Source organism: Symphodus melops (genome assembly GCF_947650265.1).
Source record: "Symphodus melops genome assembly, chromosome: 15".
Lineage (NCBI taxonomy): Eukaryota > Metazoa > Chordata > Actinopteri > Labriformes > Labridae > Symphodus > Symphodus melops.
Window position 1 is genome coordinate 20,324,660 of NC_136705.1, and position 13,984 is coordinate 20,338,643.

Genomic DNA, 13,984 nt, shown 5'->3' on the forward strand with positions numbered 1-13,984 from the left:
GCTGCAGCTTTGAAGAAGTGGAAGTGAGAGTTCAGCCAGTGGCTGCACACAGCAGTGACTCTTTACATCCTGAAAACTCCTCTTGAAATAAATGAGGCCCGTCCTTTGTTTTCTTTTCCCACATTCACAAGTTGCTGCTCTCAAGCCGACTCTAAATGTCCTTCACAGACAGAGATGACTGAGATTCCTCAGGGAAATCTTTCTCTCATAACACCAATCAAAGGACAGCGAATACTGTAAACACACTTTTAGCCCTGAAATACAGCCAGCATGCACAATACTCAGACAGGGAGTCATCCAAGAAACAGACATAAGAGTTAGCATTGCATTAAGCTCCTCCCCTTGCCACAGAGGTCACAGGCGACAACAAACGCTCCTGACAGAGAGACTAATCAGGAAGGGAAGTGGGTTTTATGTGGCTTCCTATCCCTGTCAGTGTCCAGCGGCCACTTAAAACAGAAAACTCAAACTGACTCTGAGTGGGCAGCTGGGCAGGAGAGCACCAGCAGATGTGAAATCTAAAACATGCACAGAAACAACACACAGCAGAGAGACTGGCTGACCACAGACCTCTAACCAAAACCAAGGATAAAGAGGAGTGTCATTATGTTTAAAGACAGGTCATATAAGCCCTCTATTGTATTTAGTTATATGCCATATGAAAGGGTATATTCTTAAAGAGAGGCATTGGTTTATAAAAAATAGTACATGCCTGCAGCATCTGTACGTGTCTGTGTGCATGTGTGTCACAAAGCCACATCAGACTGAGGTAACATGTAAAGTGAGACTGCAGGAGAGGCAGGAAACACCCCCAGACACTGCTGTTTGCTGGTAGACCGACAATGCTTTTTACATGTATTTCTTTGAACAAGCATGACCACCGCTCTCATGGACAGGATGTGAGCTTGTGGTTTCTCCTCCTCCTCCTCCTCCTCCTTCTCTTCCTCCTCTATCTGTCCCTCATCTTTCTTCATCTGGGGTGTAATTACATCCGCATGTCCAAACAGGATATGGTGGAAGAGAGACAGTGACCGTCATATTCAGTGCAGGGACATGTAGTGGGCCATTCTGATGAGTATATGGTGCATTATTGAAGAGGAAATACCATCTATATGTCGAAAACTCTTCATATAACCACAGCTGTCTTATGACTCTGATGTCACAGTCAGGTTGGGAAAGCTTAGACACTAACAGCCAAAGGCAAGAGGTAAAAGCAATGTTTTGTAACGTTAGCTCGGCATTGGCCAGATGCTAAGATAGGAACTAGTTTTTTTACGTGTAACTATTTTTTTTTAATTGTGTAACAAAAAAGTGGCAACCTCCAGTGTTGAAAAATAAAGCAGTACAAAAAAATTGCAGCTCCACAAGTGTCCATTTAAGGCTTGCTCCAAGAGGTCCGATACAAATCAGACCTTAACATGTTTACAACCTAAAACAAATTATCCAAATCCAATTAATTAAAAGGAGCGTGATAGAACAGACAGGTGCCATGCCGTGCAGCTGTTTGTCAGCACCAGCACTTTGCCTTTCACAAGCTGACCGAAAGCTACTTTGAGTCAGTATTTCCAATATGGTGACCGCCTCCAATGTCTGAATGTCAGACAGCTAAAAGCTAACAGCAGTCTTTACTGACGGACAGCAAAACCTACCAACTGATAAATAAATACCATATGTTGTTAGAGGTGCTGTTCAATGGAGTAAAATAAGACAAATGCTTTATCAAGAGAGCAAAGAGACTTAAATATACAGTGAAATATGTACTCATTAGCCTCCCTTGGTGTCTTTTCTTCCAAATGACATGAGTCATTATTTATGACTAGTGTGAAAAAGTCAAGACACACATAGCCTAATTAGCACAGCGCAGTGTCTCCCAATTAGCAGTGTTGGTGCTGTGTGAACCCTGAGACCCCTTGTTATAAAATGACTTCAACCACAGATATGCGGAAATAAATAAAGCGAACAGAAAAAAAGAGGTCAGCCCATAAAAGAAAACTGAAAAGTGAATTAATGGCTCAGACTCATGTGAAAAGCCTTAGCCTATATAAACACCAATTCAGCGACTCTTCACTGAAGAAGAGACACTCTATCATAAACTCTTAAACCAAGAGTGTGATAACATCCTGAGCCAAGCACATACTTTCTTTGTAGCTTGCAGCATTTAGTAGCTGCTCAAAGCCGCTTTAGCTGTGGTCCCTGCTGGGAACAAAAAAAGACGTTTAGCAACAATTTTCTGATTTTTTTCAGCTTTAAATGTAAAAAAACAAAAAACAAAAGGGAAATCTTCACCATCCAGCATGCTGAATACTAACTGCATGAGCTCCCCGTTTTCTGTGTGCAGTTGAACGTTAAATCATGCTCAGGGGTTTAAAGCAGCAGGGTAAGATAAGCTGAAGATGATACTGTGAATAGAAAAGCTCAGTGGGTATTTGCAGAACACCCAACACTAACATAGTGCTGGGGGAACACTACACAGCAAAATTGTGTTTATTTAACTTTTATTTGTGAAGGAACAAGTATGTGGTATGGATGCCACTGCCACACAATGAGGCGTTTATAGCCTGAGATCATTTGCAATATTTGTCCCTTGTTGAAACTTGAAAGCAGTACATCAAAAACAACACAAGAAATAAAACCAGGAAGCAGGATTTATCAGATCATACATGCTACATGGCTGAACCCTCTTCAAAGAGTTTGTAGTTCAGGTTGATCACATACTGATCCCTAAACAGAATAAGTGTGAGCACGATCCTCTCCTGTCCATCCTTCCTCAGACCATCCTCCCCCTCCTCTCTCCAACAGGTTTTAAGCTCTACCATGACATGTGACTGCATTAATCTCTCCCTCCCTCCTTCCCTCACCCCCTCAGCTGCAGATTTGACACAAAGCTCGGTGATTTGGTGCATCAGTCGATGATGTGATATGCTGAGCTGGAGACAGAAAAAATATATTCCTATCACATAACTGAAGCCTTGTATAGTGATCGTGAAGTTCCTGTTGGCAGCCGTCTGCAAACAAATTACACACTGCAGGAGCTGCTGCACAACACAAAAGTAGAGCACATGGGTTAAGGGAACAGAGAAAAAAGTTGATGATGCGGCGGAGGGGTTATTGAGTTGTTGTGGGCTTAGTCTGACCCAATATTGTCTTTTCTAATGACCGGTATTCAGGAAATCCAGCAGCAAATACAATCACAGCATGGAAACAGCCCCAAGAGATGACTGCACAAAACAATGATTGTTTAAAAAAAAAGGAAACATGCAGCTGTGTAAAAGTCAATATCGTAATACTCATGGGCCAAGTGCATGGGTCATGTATTGTGTATCTGTGCACCCCCACTCATCCTGAACAAAGGGCAGAGGCGCAGGAGAAAGTGGGTCAACCTTTCACACTGGAGAGGTGGCAGACGCTCCACAAACAAACAAACACAGCACGGTCATACATGCACACTGGGCACATGGGTTGAATTTAAATCTATTACATTCAGGGTCCAGAATCCCTGAGGGATTGTGCTGTGCAAAGAGCAACATATAGAAAAAAAACAGAGGAGCGGACAAACACATTTGATTGGCAAATACATAAACACATGAACAACCTCTGACATGGAGGTATCAGGAGAAAAACAGTGGCTCATTTTACTGTCCGTTTCCCCATTCCTCTCTCTCACACAGACAAATATAGCAGAAAACACACATATTCCTGGCAACTCTTTCATCTCTCAGCGACTGCAGCAGAAGCTCTCTGCCATCACCACAGAAAGGGAAGGCCTCACCATAACAACCGCTGAATGGAAACTGCAATGAGCCCTGGTTCCTCTTTATATCATTGTCATATCAAGCACATTACATGTGAATGACTAAGCATGCAGATATGATTTAATCTAGCATTTTTAATAAGGATGAAAAGCACATATCCGAGTGAAAGCTGCATCATTGTAAACAATCACAACAATATGACAGCAGCACCGTAAACCTCCAAAGACAAGAGCACAAAGAAGAAGATTCTTTACCTGAATCTTCATTTTCCAACAGGAATTCATGTCCGGGATCCTTATTCCCCTCACCTCTCGTTCACACACACTCATACACACACTCACACACACACACAGCCACCCTCACGCAGACAATGGTTCCTCAGGGAGGTTACATGCCCCCTCTGTAAATCCTCGAGGCGAGCCAAGACGGAGAGAGGAGAGAATAAGAGAGAGACAGAGGGAGAGAGAGAGAAAGACGGCCGAGCCTTTGCAAATACGGAAGTGGAGCTGAGGCAACAATGTCAGCCGTCGCCCTGGCGACTGCAGCTACAGCAGCACAGTGCAGAAACAAAGAAAGACAGAGGTAGAGATAGGGAGAGAGAAGGTAGTGGGAGGGAGAACAAGCGGCTGCCCTACATTTTCTTCACACATACACAGACACACAAACACAGAGCTGCTACTGCTGCTACTTGTCCGGGCTTGCTCTGGCTCTCAGCTGCTCACACGCGCACATACATGCACACACGCACACACACAAATAAACACAGAGTCAATCCGCCGCTGTAATCCCATTGGCCGAGCAAGCACTTCCTCCAGCTGATCTTGATGCAACGTGGGGGAGGGGCAACGAGTTGTTGAATCATTCATGAGAGGGAGGTGTTGTCCTTTAAATAGCCTCCTCCTGCTCTGCACACTGAGCTTAACCTTAAAGCACCTCCCCCCTGACCCTGCTTAAGCCTGTCCCGGTACTACACATACACTTACCAACCCAGACACACTCACGTGCACACACTCACTCCTTCCTCTAAAGCTCGGACTGTTTTAAGGCAAAAATGCAAAAAAACCCCCAACCCTTTAATAATACACTACCACTGTCCACCTATCAGAGGGGCCATTACTGATGGCTCCACCAATCTCCAGCAAGCACAGAGGGACATGGCGTGAAGCCGGGGTTGATAGAGGGTAATTTCTAACACACATCCTCACAGCTGTATTCAAGGGCAAAGCTACAGCACAGCACAAGCTCTCAGATACTGAGTAACACCCCAGACCACGACAGGCTGAGGTCGACTGAAAAAACAACAATTATAGCTCTTAATACAGCTGCGAGTCATTACCAATAATGGGGTTTGTTTTGAGAAGTAATAGGCCAATGAAAGGCAATATGCTACCAATGTTTATAAAGCAAAAAAACTGGCTCTGGGGGACAAAAGTATACAAACCATCAACGAACATGATGTATTAAATGCAGCGTTCAAAATAAGAGTCAAAACAAGTTAGAGACATAATCAGCCATATTGGATAGCACTCTGTGTTTTTGTGGAATATAAAAACAAACTGTGCATTATTTAATCTATATTACAGTATTGATTATTAACCTGTGATTTATACCTTTTATGGTCAAAATTGTAATTATTTAAGGAGGATTTCGATACGAATGTTGTGTCAAAAATGTCTTTTTTGTCTTATGGCCCTCACAGATCAGCAGATCAAAGCGGACAACGGGGAAAACCATGTGTAGCATCAGAGCCGGCGGGGCGGAATAACATTTCTAAAAAGCCCATTTTAGAGTGCAGTTCTGCAACAGCGCTGTAATGCGGCTTTTATTACCTCTCTTCACTTTTATATTGATTCAGCATCATTGCTATTGTGTTGTGAGTCTGTGACTTCACATGGCGTGACTGGGTTGATGAAGAACGGCGTGTAAACAAGCAGCAGGATGTTTGCTGTGTGTTTACATGCTGTGCCTCTCTACTTCAAGCTGTATTGCAGGGTGAGATACACCATAGGACGCCAATGTTACAGGGTTGTTGTTGCAAAGTGTAAAAGGTGTAATGACAGCAGAGCTTTGTTACAGCGCAGAATCTGAAAGCGACTTTAATTTCAAACTTGTCACTTTTAACTTTATTTTTGGTTATTTTTGTTTGTATTGATTACTACACTCTTGGATGGTCCTATTTTGAATTTATTTCATGAATATAAATCTGTACATTTTCAATGCTGTACAGGTACAAAATCCATTGTATATCATCATTGGTCTTTGTGTATCTGGCCGATCTAAATTGAACTGAACTGGTGTTTAAATGAAACGTGAGTGTTAAGTTGACTCTTCGAGTCTGTGGCAGTCGCAATGACACGCTTTGCGATTGATCACACAATATTGATTTAAACATTTTTTTTTAATTGCATTCCTTCTTTTCGTCATCAGTTTCTAAATGTTTCAGAGACGAAAAGGGAGAGTTTGACAGCAAGAGACTATCTTTACTCTTGGGGTCTCTTCAGGTGTTTTTATTGGATAAAGAGCTGAGCAGCTCTTTACTTTCATTGAGTAACACGGCTAAGACGGCTTTCACCTCTAAATACAGTCTTACTGCAGCTCCACCAGCCCCACTCGTGGACTTCAGTCTTCTAACACAAAGAAGTTTCACATGTTTAACACAACTTCTGTTACAGCATTTTAAACTACAGATGTTCAAACTTTTGCTGAAAATGTCGAGTTCAGATGGAGATTCGTGCCGGACTACACAACTTCATCTCAGAACTACTTTGATGTTTACTGTTACTTGACAATGGCATCATTTCATCTGTCAGCTTGTAGATACCTCTTTTATCAGAACACATTTATGTATTCATCAAGCAATGTATGAATTATTTTCAACATTATCAAGATAGCTTTGATGGGTGGAAACATTGAGGAAGTTTAGAACTGGATCTGTAAAGACCCCTCCTCACCAGTTGACATGAGGGAGCTGTAGTTTTAGTCCAGACTGACAAGAATTCCTAACTAGCAGCAAAGTGAATAAGCAAGTGAACAAGGAATAAAGGGTTTCAGTTTTCACATCGAGGATGTTCAAACCTGATCAGCCGATAAGCTCCTACTGAGTTTTAGCATGCAGAGCTGCATTTAGCAGAAACAATCTGTGCTTCTTGCTGGAACCTCCTCCACTAAGGTTAATCCTCTACTGAAGGTTCTGGTATTGTTGTCTTGCCATTTTCCTTTGTAGAATTCCAGCCGTGAATAACAAGCATGAGCAGGTACAAACCCCAGCAGCGTGTAGGTAAACAGTGAGAAATAGGACAGACGCAAGCGGTGATGAGGCAACAGCAGGAAATAAGAGGCGAATAAGCTGCTGATTTTACCGAGCGAGGAGGTTGGTATGACAGACAGGAATGGTTTCCAAAAGCAGAGAAAATGCATCTAATTCCTGGCATGTCAACACAATATCTCCAATCCTGCATCTTTAGCAACACTAAGCTTTCCCATGTTTAAAGACAAAAGGAAATGATTCAGCTCTCATACCTCTTGGGGAGAAAAAGGGAATCAGACAGAGATTGTTAAGCTGAGGTGAGAACAGTGTAGAACTACAGATGAAGCAGGTGTAGTTTTCTGGCAGAAGTGCCCCTTCACACAACATAATGAGGTGGTGATCTCACAGCAAGCAGAGTTTGACAGAGACACAGCAGGGATTTGTAGTGTAATCTAAGGGAAAGGGTAGGATATAATGAACAGAGGTTGAACTGATTAGAGGATGAACTGTCAGAAAATATCACTCACACACTATAATGTAAAATGTATAAAAGCCTGATGGAGGTGAAGGCATGAGAGCAGGGAAATTCAAAGTCTGAGACCTACGAGAAGAGGAGATTACATATTGGAGGTTTTGGTGAAGCAGTAAAAGAGAGAAATTTAAGGTAAAGTGCGAGAGAACAAAAAAAAAAGGGAAGACAGAAGTGCTTTCTACTGATGGAGAAACATGTCAGATGTCCCACCGGGCATGAAATTGAGCCGTAATAGCCTTTTTTTCCTAGTTCATATTCAAATACTGTCATGCATACTGATAACTACAACACTGAAGCTTGTCTGCCTGCTGCACTTTTCAATCAAGTCTACCTTAAATTAAGAGAAGGAGACAAGGGGAGTGAGACGGAAACGAGGAGATGGTGCATGAAAAAAAAACAACTCTCAAACTCTTCAGAAATAAAAGTTTAATATTCTGTAAAATGTTGAATAACTGCACAGGGATCCTCTGCTTCCTATCTGCTGTAACCGTATGCAATGCTTTGATCTGCAGCTTTGCTGTGAATTTGCACATCTGTGTGTAATGCAGCGGAGGACGGCTTGTGAGTCTCAGAAAATCCGAACACCAAAATACACACGCACGTACATTAAGTGGGCCGTCACTGCTGCAGCGCGATGGACAAATAAAGCCATCCATTCACCATCCTAAAACATCAACTAGTCAACTGTAGCAGGTTTATTGATTCACAGCTCTCCCCACTTACCTCTGTCCCACTGCCCTCTGTCTATCTCACCTTTTTTTTTCAATTTTGACACCCATTGGAACAGATCTATCTCAACCTGTGAAAGCCAACAGAGATCTGTGGCGAGGAGGCTGCTGCTGCGAGCGCACGTGAGTGTCAGCCAGGCAGTGGAGTGTAATAACAGGGCACACTTTGAAGTGACCTCATTCTACAAAGCAACACCTTCTAAAAGTATTTCTGACCGGACAACAAGGCGATCAACAGGATAGTGGAGTGTGCTGGTGTGCATCCACCAAAATCCTGTTTAATCATGAGGGACAAAAGTGTTGAGAAGATCAAGGTTCAGGTTGGTGTGTAGGACCAGTAATGATGGAGTGGTGTCAAATATTATGTATTATTTGTGAGGTGGATATAGGACGTGTCTTGTAAAGTCATATCAAAATAAATCAATAAATAATACAACCCATCTTCAAGTTAGCAAGTAAATCCCCCGTGTATGGTCCACGAGCACTGCATCTCTGTCAGTCCAGAAAAGGGAATTCTTTCTGTTGCTGATTTTTTGGCTATTTTCCAGAGAAAGGATTTATGGGTGGTTCCTTATCTGATTCCAGAGAATATGAGTGAGAGGATAGTGGGTGTTGGATTGTAAAGCCTGATGGGTGGGATTTGAGACCCGAAACTAAAATGGACTTGTCTTGTCTTGGGATTACAGATATATATACACATCTGTATGTCAAGATATGTTTTCTAAACTATGATCAATCTTCCAATGTTACCTTTTATTTTTCTTGGCCAATGCTGCGGCCTTACATTAATGCTACAATCATCTGTGGTTAACAGTATTCCTAAATATTTCAGAACTAGATGCAACAAATCTGTGGTTACACTTCCACATCAGGTATGTTTTAGTTAGTTGACTCGAGTCTTGAGCGATGTGTTTTATTTGATGAATATATATGAACTCTGTGTTCTTCTGTGAGAGCATAATGTACTCACGGCAGCCGTGATGCCGAGTCTTTTCACAGTCTCTCTCCTTGTTTTCATAATACAATGACTTCAAGTACAGAGCATGAAAACACTCTGTATCACAGATGTGTGACTCACTGTGATGGCAAAAAGCAGGACACACTGTACTCAAAAGAAATACAATGATAGACAAGGTCACAGGGCCTAATCAGAGCAGCAGTTAAAGTACGATACAACTCTAGGAGAGTAAATGAGCTGAAAGATAGTATTCATGGAAATGTCTCGTTCAGGAGGTTCATAGAGGTGGCAACATTTAAGTAAGAACAGCTGAGAAGAATAGATTCATCCAAATACTAACAGTCATTAACTAAAACATTTTATTCTGAAGTACTTCTGGGATAACTGTAATATATGTAAGCTTTAAATCACTGCATCAGTTTTACATGCATCCTCCTTTAACAGGAAGGAAAAGAAATCCTTTCTGCTCCACAGAAAAATAAATGCAATAAATCAGTGGTTACCACCTGAAGAACAAGCATAAGGCCTGTGATGTAACGCTCTATAACCATGATGTTCTCATGAATAAGTGACTGTGTGAAGGTGCAAATATGCAACAGATTTCTGGATCATGGAGGGCATACATTATAAACAAATACTGGATTCATCTCTTTTAAATGTCGAAATGTCGAGGAATCCCCATTATGTCCCATATTTCTGCAGAAATAAACGTTTTTACAGCCTGGTTAAAAATCAATGTTGGTCTCTCAACATAATAAATCTGTTTTGATTTTATTAAGCTGAACAGTTGTTTATGAATTGGTTTATTGAGGGGCATGGCTGAGTTGACTGGTGGGCATGTTGTAGCTGTTCGGCAGACAAAGAGGAGCTCAGGTGGGCCTTCAGATTCTGTTTCTGGATCTAAGAGGAGGTGGCATTTCCAACATGAAATAGCCCAAGGTCAGCTATGATGATAAGTGTTAACCTCTCAGATACACAAATTCTCAGCTGCAACCTCCAAAACAGCATTTTAAGATCAGTGCATCCCTGCTCTAATTGGGCAGGAGATACTCATCAGGAGGAATACACATGTATGCATGCATTTTCTTCTGTAGGTGTGGGGGTTATCTTTACAAAGTCTTTATAAATGTCTAAAATCGCTGAATCTGTAGGCGAGGGTTCGCTCTTAAATCTTGCCTCTTAACACTCATTACATTTTTGCCTTACAAGTTGCTAGTTGGACTATAAAAATTGAAACATAAAAGGAAGTCTTAACCTGATGTCCTTTATTTCTTGCAACTGACTACAAACAAAAGCTCAGAAAAGTCGGCTGGTCCTTGCTCCCACAGGCTACATGCATCGTCTAAAGATTGCAGAGGGGCTCTGAGATTGTGGTGCGAAATATCAGTGATCTTGGGAACATAATCACTGCAGTCTTCGTCCCAGGTGAATCAGCAGCTTCTCTTTGATGCCACAGATTGATCGTGCTGCTCCAGGGATGAAATGTCACCTACCTCTCTGAAGAAGAAGAATATGGAGGTTGAAGCAGCACAGATTCTAATAGGATCTAATAGACAGGAAGTGAGAAACCGTCTCTAATATCCACCAATAACCTCCCACATACACATGCATAAAGGTTTGTGCAAGACAGTTGCCTCATAGCCTCTCTTTTAATGTCTGCCCCCAGTAAAGTGTTCTGAAAAAAGCCCCAGCAGCAGTCAAAGTAAGACATAAATATAGTCTACCAGTATGTGAATCAGCACCTGGGGCTGCGGATAACCTTCTAAATGAGATCAGTATTTCAGCAGTGCATTAGGGTCTGTAAGAAGTAAAGGACAACAGTTGAGGCTGGCAAGAGACGTAGATCCTGCGTAAGACTTTCGACAGGGTGGATCTAAGTGCCACTGAGCACGAGGAAAATCTCACCCCCTCAATTAAACAGCCACGATGTGCCTGTGTGCATGCGTGTGTGTGTGTGCGTGCGCGCATGCATGTGTTGGAAAAGCGGAGTCATTGAGATGCAGACAGCGACACAGAGCGACAGTTGCAGAGCTCTTGGTACTTTTGACCTGGCTGACCCACTGTCTCAAGCATCAGACGATTCGTCCGACCACCATGAGGAGGACCAAAATCAGCTTAAACACAATCGGAGATATTAACATTTCAAACGAAAATGATTGCTTACTCTTCCTACTGCAGAAGTAAAAGGCAATCACAGGAGCTGTATGAAATCTATGATTTCAAATCAATGCAAATGGGAAACCCACAGCTATCAACGTTCAGTCTCTTGAGGATAATTAAGTGCGTCTCCACGTCTTTCTCTTTGGACTACTAGTATAAACACATTTAAGGGCTCTTTTTTTGTTTTCACAGACTCATTCAGCCCTTGCAGGAGGAATGTAGGATTTTTCAAAGGTTATGTGAACATCATTGATCCAGTCATAAATTCTCATTCAATCAATCAAATGTGAATCTCTGCAGGAATGACCTTGATCTATTTATCTAAAGGAAGAAAACAACACTAATGCATCCCCCTCCCCATTGCCCACTTTGCTCCCTTTTGGCCCTTCCTCTAGTTGTGACATCATCCGTCATCACCTGCTGTTAAACAGATGGCACCCCATTACAGACCACAGACAGGTGGAGAAGCATGACTTTCCAATATAAGGATAACGGTATTTCAAACACGTGCACACCACTGAATACAATAACATCCTCCTCAAACGCAGCCGTGTATTGCTTCCGAAGATGTGATCAGGATTTCGAGGCTGTAAGCAGCTTCCCTGCAGCAAACAAACCCTCAGCAGGAGACTCCTGGCAGAAACACACGCCTGGGGTTACAAAGCTGCTTCTGTTGCATCTTAACCTTCAATCCAAGTCTGCAGCCAACAAGTCAGAATAATCTCAGTGAAAATCTATTCGACCCGAAATAATGAGTGCGGTTAGATCGGTAGAAAGTTGAACTGCTTGTCCTTTACTCCAGCCAAATGCTGTAAAAGAAGTGATTGCACAATGTGTTCTTGAACCCTGAAGCATAGACTGCTTTGTTGTAGATTTTGAAGTTTGTATCCACACACAGAAACCAGATGAGCTCAAGTAAATTACTGCAAGATCAAGTCAAGTCCCAAGTCTTTAATGGAGAAGTCCAAGTCAAGTCTCAACTCCCCCCATCCAATTTAAAAACACAACAGCACAGCAAATCGACGCTGTTTACCTCCGTGGTTATGTTGGAGGCTGTCGTCCTCCTCCCAGCTACTGTGGGTTTAAATCCAACCTCAGCCTTTCTCTGCATGTCATCATTTTTTTCTCTCCCACACACTTTTTCTGTCCCTCTTCGGCTGTCCTACTCAATAAAGGCATAAAGGACGCCACGACGACAACGACGACGAAAACACAGCACGGCAACATAGAAATATTCAGAGCTCTTTTTAAGGACTCAAAAAGAAGATGTTTTCAAAGGGTTAAAATTAAAGTCCTGACAAAAGGAAATGTGCCACATTAAAATGCAAAGAGAGTCTGTTGCACCATAGCTAAAATAGAGTTCAACACAAATTCTGCCTCTAATAAGGAAAGTAGCCTAATAGGTTTAGGATATTTGGGTGGTCGATTAGATTTCGAAGGAGAGCCATGCCACCCATCGCCTCCCTCAAGGATCTGCCCCTGCTGGTTTCAAACAATCACTTCTCTTCGCAACCATTAGAGTCACCTCCTTCTGCTCATTAGCAATCTGGTCATATTTAATGAGCCTTTAACAGTTTCACTGTATGTACTTTGACTTTCACGACTTCATCTTTGAGACAGGCCGTGCTACTGACAGGATTACCCAGGTATCCCGGGGACACCCGCACGGTGGCGCTGGTTCGTGTTGGGTTGCTCCGGTTGCAGGTTTAAGGTACTGAAACTCCTCATCACATATACAGTCTATGCATCCAGCGAAGCACAGAGCGGGAGCATCTCCACACACAAAACTAAACTAAACAAAGGAGTATGAATAATCCCTCTAAGCTCCTCCATCAGAGGACAGCAGCTTCAGAAGAGTTTTGCTTTGCTGATGAACAACAGACTACAGTAAACAGAAACTCCTCAGACAGTTTCATTTCTTAGTAACTCCATTTGTTTGTAGCGTTTCATGCTTTGATGTTCTGTGAAATTACACTCTGCTCACACCTCAGCACGACAGCTACCTGAGGCCAGTAACCTTGGATTTACACACACTTCCTCCGCTGCCTCCATGCACTGACAATGGATGAAGGATAGAGCAATGAATCTGTCCCCCACCCACCTACTCCAATCGCCATTTTAATGTCCAGCCTCATTTGGCTTCCAGATAAATAAGGTCCAGAGCAACCAGAGCAATTTGCATTTAAAGGCTGTTCATCTTACATGCCTCTTGCCTGCCATTCACTGAGAGGTACATTTGCATTTTGAATGCCTGAAAATGCCCAAATCCAAAAGCTCAACTTTTCATTTAGCTAGGGAAACTAGGGAGTTAAAATATTTGGAATTTAAGAGCTGCAAATGCATGCAATTACAAAAAAAAGTGAAAAGCTACCTTCTAGCACAGAAAGTTTTAAGGTGAAAATAGAGCAAATTCAGGACACAATCCCCATTGAGACTGCTGCACAGACATTAAAAAGTCGTTTAAGTGGTGTGGAGGAAGGCTGCAACCTACTTTGACCCAACAACAACAACAAGAGACAATAGTTTCTGTGATGCGTCAGAAGACAACTTCTAATCAGCTGGTCCTGAGAGGACAGAGAGAATGTGAAACTCTGGACAATCTGATAC

At 42.3% G+C, this 13,984-nt stretch overlaps 1 protein-coding gene across 4 annotated transcripts in view; it reads right to left on the reverse strand.

Moving 5' to 3' along the window:
* Positions 1 to 13,984, reverse strand: part of LOC306836051 (E3 ubiquitin-protein ligase MARCHF8-like) — an 82,444-nt gene that overhangs the window by 30,668 nt on the left and 37,792 nt on the right. The window contains exon 1 of one of the 4 annotated variants that reach the window (XM_079362954.1): positions 4,007 to 4,843. The exons of the other annotated variants lie outside the window; for them this stretch is intronic. Within the exon in view, the coding sequence (XP_079219080.1) occupies positions 4,007 to 4,081 (75 nt within the window). The 5' untranslated portion in view covers positions 4,082 to 4,843. Of the gene's footprint in view, positions 1 to 4,006; positions 4,844 to 13,984 lie in introns of those variants that run through there. 4 annotated transcript variants of the gene reach the window in all.